At 44.2% G+C, this 8,319-nt stretch overlaps 1 protein-coding gene across 2 annotated transcripts in view; it reads left to right on the top strand.

Annotated features, from left to right (window-relative positions):
- The window catches only part of ALOX5 (arachidonate 5-lipoxygenase), a 38,824-nt gene that overhangs the window by 13,240 nt on the left and 17,265 nt on the right, over positions 1 to 8,319 (top strand). The window contains exons 4-5 of one of the 2 annotated variants that reach the window (XM_026061362.1): positions 1,569 to 1,691; positions 6,686 to 6,792. In XM_026061362.1, the coding sequence (XP_025917147.1) occupies positions 1,569 to 1,691; positions 6,686 to 6,792 (230 nt within the window). The remainder of the gene's footprint in view (positions 1 to 1,568; positions 1,692 to 6,685; positions 6,793 to 8,319) is intronic. The other variant, XM_026061363.1, reaches the window with a different exon arrangement.

The raw sequence follows: 8,319 nt of genomic DNA on the forward strand, positions 1-8,319 counted from the left end.
TGATGTATTTGAAGAAGCCCCTCTTGTTGTCCTTGACATCTCTTGCCAGATTTAATTCCAAATGGGCCTTAGCCTTCCTCGTTGCATCCCTGCATACTCTGACAACGTTCCTATATTCCTCCCAAGTGGCCTGTCCCCCTTTCCACTTTCTGTAGACTTCCTTCTTCTGTTTGAGTTTTGCCAGGARCTCCTTGCTCATCCATGCAGGTCTCCTGCCCCCTTTGCTTGACTTCTTACTCATAGGGATGTACCAATCTTGAGCTTGGAGGACGTGATCCTTGTCTACTAACCAGCTCTCTTGGATCTCCCTTCCTTCTAGGGCCCTAACCCATGGGATTCCTCCAAGTAGGTCCCTGAAGAGGCCAAAGTTTGCTCTCCTVAASTCYAKGGYTGCGATCCTACTTGGTGCCCTGCTGCCTCCTCGCAGGATCCTGAACTCCACCATCTCATGGTCACTGCAGCCAAGGCTACCCCCAACCTTCACATCTCCAACCAGTCCTTCTTTGTTAGTACAAGGTCCAGCAGCACACCTCTCCTTGTTGGCTTGTCCACCACCTGTGTCAAAAAGTTATCATGAATGCTCTGCAGGAACCTCCTGGACTGTTTGTGCCTAGCTGTGTTGTCTTTCCAGCAGATATCAGGGTGGTTGAAGTCCCCCATGAGAAGCAGGGCCTGGGATCGTGAGGCTACTTCCAGCTGTTTGTAGAAAGCCTCATCGACTTCCTCTTCCTGATCAGGTGGCCTGTAGTAAACACCCACAACAGTGTCCCCCATGCTAGCCTGCCGTTTAATCCTTACCCATAAGCTCTCGACTCACTCTTCATCCACCCCTAGGCACAGCTCAATACATTCCAGTTGCTCTCTCACATAAAGAGCAACTCCACCACCTTGCCTTTCTGGCCTGTCTTTCCTAAAAAGCACGTAGCCATCCATGACAGCAYTYCAGTCATGCGAGCTATCCCACCATGTCTCTGTAATGGCAATGAGATCATGGCCCTGCGACCGCACACAGATCTCTAATTCTTCCTGTTTATTCCCCATGCTACGTGCATTGGTGTACAGGCATTTCAGAGAGGTGATCAAGCATGCAGGTTTCCCAGGAGGGGTGCAAGAGGATCCTCCATAGTCATGTCCTGTGCGCGCTTCCCTGGCTGCATGCATCTGCTGGAGGCATCCTGACTTGAGCTGCATTTTGCCGACTACCCTGTCTCTATAATTCTCCCCTTCCCCCATCTTTCCTAGTTTAAAGCCCTCTTTACCAGTTTGGCCAACTTGTTGGCAAAGACATGCATGCCCCACTAAGTGAGGTGGATCCCATCTCTCCCCATCAGCTGTCAATCTTCAAACAGGGTCCCATGGTCGTAGAAACCAAAACCCTGTTGCCAACACCAGCGGTGCAGCCAGTTGTTAACTTGGAAAATCCGTCTACTCCTCCTCCTCATGTAATATAAGTCATTATTATTGTCCCAAATTAGCCTGCTGAGTCACAGAAGCAGTCTAGGTGAAGGAAGGACACAGCTATCTTTCTGGTAAGTTTATATGGTTAATCTAACCTCTTCTTTTCTCAGCTGGAAGGAGTGGCATCCTGGCTTTCCGCTGAGCATYGATGCCCATTCTCACAGTGAACTGCCCCGTGACATCCAGTTTGACAATGAGAAAGGAATTGACTTCATTCTGAACTACTCTAAAGCGTAAGTGTTTGTGGAACTTCAGGAGTTCTGAAAAAACTTTTTGGAGGTGGGGTAAGGATCTGATTACATTTTAGGTTAACATCTCAAGATTAGATTTTTTTTCTCCTAGCTGGATCTGAAGCTAATGAAAATAGGAAAATACTGAAGGAAAGGATATCTATTTCTTTTTTTGATATCAATATTTTAAGCTTTTCAGACTTGGAGCTGGCTGATCCCCTTCATTCTCATTAGGCTCTTTTCTGGCTGTGGAAGGGAGGAGAGGCACTGCTGAAAAGCAAATGTGTAGGAAAAAGGGTTTTTCACACCTTCTGTCTCAGGCATCTGACTAGTTCTCAGAGTCACCCCCTGGAGATGCTCCTCTCCTTTGACTGTGTAGGGAAGTGAGGCCTTAAAATCAGACACCAAAAAAAGATGATATGTGTGTCCCCATGAGACCCTGTTGAAGAAAAGTTGTGCTCTGCAGCTCATCACTTAACCACAGGTGAGTGTATTCTGCCTGGGGCAACAAAGTCACCATGCRCCCACTTGCACTTGTCACATCATCGAAAAAACACAGCCTTGGCCATGGGGTGAGCATGAAAAATCCCACAGAGCTCCTTCAAATACTACAGGGTTAGTGAGGCAAATAGGCCCKCTGTGGTCTGTGAGTCCCATTCTGAGCTGTCACAGATGCCCAGATCACATATTACCATATCAGGCGGTGGGGAAGTCGGAGAGGAGGCGAGAGTGCTCCAAGATCACCCACGACTTCTCCATCTGTGATTCTGCTAATCCGCAGGTCTCTTCACATTTTGAAAAGGTGTGCTTCTCRTTATTTGAATGATCAGATGGTGATTATGTCATCAAGTGTAGACTGATATGAACTAGGGAGTTTAATAGCCCTATTGAGAAATTTGCAACTTCTTGTGACAGGAAATCCTTGCTTGTCTGAGTCTRTCTGGGGAACTGACGGAGGCTCAAGCCTTACCTGTTAGGAGAGCCATCTTGGTGTTATATCTGTGCAATGCCTTACTGACTTTCACTACCAACAAAGAATCAAATCCTTTAGCTTCTTCTGCTAAATAGATATCTACTTGCTTGTTTTCTAAATTGGAAAGTTGGAAGCTTCAAAGAAAACATGTTTTGTTTGGCTTCATTAGCTCTGCTGTAGATCTCTCCCTTCTTCCCTCTCTCCCCCACACTAGGATCGGTTTTTCACAATAGAATGATGCTTTATAATATCAGCAAATATATTCTTTTCTTTTTTTAAAAAAAGCAGTGACAATCTCCAGCACATATGAACAYGGTGCTGGGTATGCTTCTGCAGCACATACGGACAAATGAACCTAGGTCTTTCAGAGTTATTTGGAATAAGGCAGCTCAATAACTTTTAAGAGTAGTGGTCTCTAGCTTCCTATCTTGTGCAAACTAGGATGATAGACAAATGGTGGAATAGATAGCAGAGTACCAGTTTTTGTGGACTATTAATACTATAGTATTGGTGATACCAGAGAAGTGGCTGTAGGGTCATACAAGGATTTAAATTAATTGTGCAAAGCATAGATAGACATGCTCTCTCTGCTCCCCCTGCAAGCTTACCCCCTGGCACAGTGTCTAGCTGGCTTGAGGCCCAGATGCAAGAGATGAAATGTCTGTCTTCCCTCATCTCCTTGTCCTATTCTAAGTGCCTCTCTCATCTGTAGATCCTGGAATAGTTACACTTCCTGAACTTTATATCTATGYTTAGGCTTTTGAAGAACCAAATATGCCATCAGTAATATGAGCCGGAAGTTGAAGTCCCTTCTTACCTCATGAAATATCTTATTTCTCAAGTGGGCCTTTTGGACTCAATGGGATTTTTAAGAAGTTTTAAAGAGTTTGGGACCTTGACTGTAGGTCCTTGGAAAACCCTAGACTCTGATGTTCYTCTTCACCGGATAGGTGTTAGGACCCAGCCCTGCAGAGTTTTTAGCATATGTTTTTAGTTAGCAGCATAACCCTGATCCCCATGGGACAGAGCCAGAGATGAGGCCATCCTGAAAGAGGGAAAAACCCATCACAGCTACACTGTGGTCTCTAGTGAATAAACCTGTGGCAAACACAAGGAAAGGTTCCAGGCAAGGGACGAAAGCAAACACTGTGCCATTCTTCTTTTGGTCCAGCTTCAGGAAACAGTCTAGCTCAAAAAAGCAAAGGATAGCTCCTTTAAGGGAAGAGGATAGGTGTGAAAATACACAAACCCCATGCAAGGTCATTGGGATCTTCTCTTGTTACCTTAACAATGGCACATGATGTCAAACTTTTGCAAAACTTCTATTTCCAAAGAGCTGCTGCTCTTGGTAGAGCGTTAGCCAGTGCGAAACACCTGCTTCCAAGTCCATTTGAGTTATCTGAGTGATACAAGAGCATCAGCACCTGAAAGCCAGAAATGACCCAGTCTGCCATTAGCAGACATTACCAGTGTGAAGGCTACATTCCCCTTCACCCTTCTAGCAATCCCATCCTGCCAGTCTGTAACATATTGTCAAAGATCCTGAATTGCAGCCAAGTGAAACTTGCAAAGCAGTCAACAGGGTGCAGGAACAGCTATTTTTGTTATTGGTTGTAATGACACCTCCCCATGAAATAGGAACCCGAAACTTTATTGCAGATAGCCAGCCATTCTGGAGAACTGGTGTGACACARAAGAGATTTTTCCAAGGAACGTCAGTGCTTCCTCGCTGGCACGCTGGGCTGAAAATCCAGACATATGCTATTGGTTGTGTGGACTCTGAAAAGCTTTGGGGAGTGAGTTCGATAGCCCTTGTGTAGTTATGCTGCTAAGCTTTTGGGGCTTGGGACAGCTGTTTACRCAAATGGAGTGGAGACACACAAAGGAAGGCATGCGGCTTTCCTTCAGATTGGGTACGGTAGAGAGAAGGACACTGAGGTGTGTTTGGGAACCCAAGCGCAGAAGCAGAGTTGCAGGGTGTAATGGTGGCCTGGGTGTGAATTTATGGAAAGATGTGATGGCWGTGAGAGTTGTAAGAGGCTAGGAGGTAGTCACCCATGGAAGAGGGGAGGGGAAAGTCCTATTTCTTGGAACACTTAAAAATGAACTTAGCAAGTGGAAGATATGGCTGGGAGATTGCTTATGCTGATGCAAGGTTGGCTCTTTCAATGTTGTTGGCAGTGTGTAGGTGGCAATAATCCTGAAGGCTTTTGGTGCTGATATGACCTACAGCATCTARCAAACCAAAATCCTCATCCTGGATTCTGTGCCAGAAACACAGGCTTGCATAGGTATTTTGGACCAGTATTGCATTTGGGCAGATGAAGTTTTACAAACAACTCTTTACTATTTCTTCCTTGCTCTGGTTTCAAGCATGTACCATGGAAACATCTGAGAAATACTTGATTTCTCAGGGAAAATAAGTTTTTTATTTCCTAAATCCTAATCCTTTGGAAATTTCTCCTGAGAGAGGAAATGTGGAAGATTGCTTTCTAGGAAGTGTTCTTTGAAACATCTCAGAATAAATGTATGCCTGGCATTCGATGGGTTAAACCACAGCAGGTTTGTGACTATCCCAGGTGCTGGGCCTGCTGCTTTGTTTGATCAGGCTGATAGCCCCAGGTAGGAACAACCCCCTAAGAAGGAGAGGAGCAGCAGCTTCTGGCTCTYGTGTTCAGTGCTTCCCAGTTGCAGAGAGTGAGGGCAGAGGCTCTACAGAACCTTAAGTGACGACTCCCCAGTGAGACAGGCTCAAGCAACTCTTCTCAAGCTATTGAGTTTTGCTGTTTGAATTCATTTAAACATCTGCACTTGGTTGTGCTTCCACTTGACATTCATCTGTGATTTGGGCAGTTCAGCTCATTGAGGTAGTGTCCTGTCCTAATATCTACCCAGAAAGTCCTGCCCCGTAGTTACCCTCCTTTCTTGATGCTAATGAAAGGTCCTTCTTTGGTCCTTGTATGATCCTTTTGTGTCCCCATCAGGTGTCCAAAGAGGTTGTCTCCTGCTCCAGCCYAGAAAGTTGCATGAGTTTTGCTTCCTAACATGTCTCCAGGCACCATCTCTTGCCTTGACCTTGATCTGCATTAGGATAAACATCCTTTACTGCATCTCCCCTGTCTGGGATCTGTACAAAAGCCTCTGCCTGATTTATTGTCATGCTGGTCTAGACGCCTCCTCCGTTTTAGTGCTTGCTGTTTCCCTAGGCTTTCTGTGCTGTTTGTCCACTTCTAATCCAGTTCTTCTCCAGGTACCTCAATCTAAGTTTACTGATAGTTAATCTACCCTTTTGGGGTTCTCCTTCCATCAAATTCTTAAGAAGAGTTCCTGTGATTTTGTGACCTTTCTTTGCTCCATTATCTGCCCTGCTTATCTTTGTGTGGTGTGCATGCTTCTCTTTGCACTTTTGAAGTGTTGGTGCAAAGCCAGCTTTCTTCTTCAAATCCATTGTTTGCCATCCAGTCAAAATAAATGATTTTTGTTTATTAGTAACAAGTTTTGTATTTATATAATGATTTGGGACTTGTCATGGTCTCATAGGAGGTGAACTTGTTTGACTTTGTTGTAGGCAGAATACTTCCCTGAGTTAGAGCTCCAACCAGATGTTTCTGGCTTCCAGCTCCACGTTCATGTGATGTCTGCAGCCAAGTGACTTGGTTCCTARTGTTAAAGTAGAGCATCAAGTTAACTCCCTGTCAGACGATGTCTGGAGCACTAGTTTTTTTGAATACAGGTTTTGTATGACATAACTCTTATAGCACTGCCATTGTGGGCTGCCTAGAACAACTCTAGCATGGAGTTCAATAAATGCAGTAGCAGGTAGTGGGTTCTTGAGATGCCTTTCAGGCTTGCATGTACAGGTATAGCCAGAAAATTTCCTTCTGTAGGGTGGTCAATCTCACACATTTCGTCACTAAAAAATTTGTTGTGGGTTGGTTTATAGAAGGGTGGAGAAGAATGGAGAAGGGCATTGGGGAAGCTGAAGATGATTTTTTCAGAGGTTGTTTGTTTGTTTGTTTTTAAGGATGGAGAATCTTTATATCAACCGCTTTATGCACATGTTCCAGTCCTCCTGGAGTGATTTTGCAGATTTTGAGAAGATCTTTGTCAGAATCAGCAACACAATCTCTGGTAGGTATATCAGCATTTGCTCATGCTCGCATCCCAGAATGACTAAGTAATTGTCTTGATCATTCCTGATTAGGGTGGAAGTGGCTGACCACACTTCTGATCTCCCCTGCCTTATCATAAATACACTATAATTTTAGACTGCTGATCACACTAATAGCCTGCAAGACCAAAAAGTGAAGCTATGGTCTCACTCAAACTAAAATTCCTGATGATTGCTCAATGATGTTCTCCATCCTTTGYTATCCTGGAGATGAGCATCATAAAAGCCTTTTGGCTTTTAAAAASTATTTTCAGATATGTGCAAGGCCCATACGGACAAATTTTTGAAARTATTTAGCAAATAAACCTAGAAATAGCTTAATGGATTTTCAAAGCACATTAATTGTTAAGGCTTTTTTGAAAATTTCATCATATATCTCCTGCTTCAGCCATCTCAATGTACAGGGAATCTTCCAAGAGGCACTTTTGGAAATGTTGTTCTCTAAAAGAAAGTGCTATGGTCACCTCCTCTGGCCTCCTGCATAGACCAGGTGAAGGAATGTTGCCCACATTCTGGCCATGTGCCTGGTTCTGGCTGCACTGATGCTGAAGGTCTCGGCTGCTCCTGCCTGCCCTGCCCTGCCCTACTGCAGGAGGGTGTCCTCACCTCCACTCTGTTGTCCTACTCCTGCATGCAACTCTCCCTCAGTCGGTCCTTGCATTGGGTCAATGATTTGGGGTAGTTTAAGTACTTTCAGTTGCAGATTTTTCCTGACAGGTTGATTTTTGACAGAACTCGTTTCAGGCGTGGACGTGCATGCTGTTAGAGCAACAGATCTGGGGACAGGTAACAAACGGCTGGGAATGACCTGGTAGCTGTAGCTTCTTCACCAGATCCTGCTGCAGCCAAAACAGGCTGGCAGACCACAACCTGAGGAACCCTAAATCTGAGTGGAAATTGGTAGGAGTTAGGTCTGAAAAGCCTTGTGGCATTTATCCAAAATCGCATCCATTTCCAAAAATAAGTCAGAATTAGTTGTGCATCCTGCCACTAAATATTATGCTGTGTTTGCTATTTTGCAGTCACATCTTCTTACAAAAAAAAAAAGAAAAGAAAATCACCCTTCTGTATGAGTGTGAGTTTCACTTTTATGTTCAGTGATACTCAGTTTCTGGAGTATCATTCAAACTGTTAAAAACTCCACTGATGTAACATTAATATACTGGAGACAAAATATTTCTTTTCTTTAATACATTTCAGTAGGRTAATCTTGGCTGTTACTTGAAAATCAAGTAAAAGAATTTCAGACAGATGAGGGTTTTGAAGCTCATGGTGTCATTTCTGTAAAGTAGAAAGCCTTTGAACTGTGGGCCAGACCTAACCTGTTATTATGACCCACAGCAATATTATTTTATTTTATTTTACTATTTTATTTCACTTGGAGGAATCCCATGGGTTAGGGCCCTAGAAGGAAGGGGCGTTCAAGAGAGCTGGTTAATATTCAAACATCACTTCCTCCAGGCTCAAGAGCGGTGCATCCCTATGAG

The sequence above is a fragment of the Apteryx rowi genome, unplaced genomic scaffold, assembly GCF_003343035.1.
Source record: "Apteryx rowi isolate R43461 unplaced genomic scaffold, aptRow1 scaffold_18, whole genome shotgun sequence".
NCBI lineage: Eukaryota > Metazoa > Chordata > Aves > Apterygiformes > Apterygidae > Apteryx > Apteryx rowi.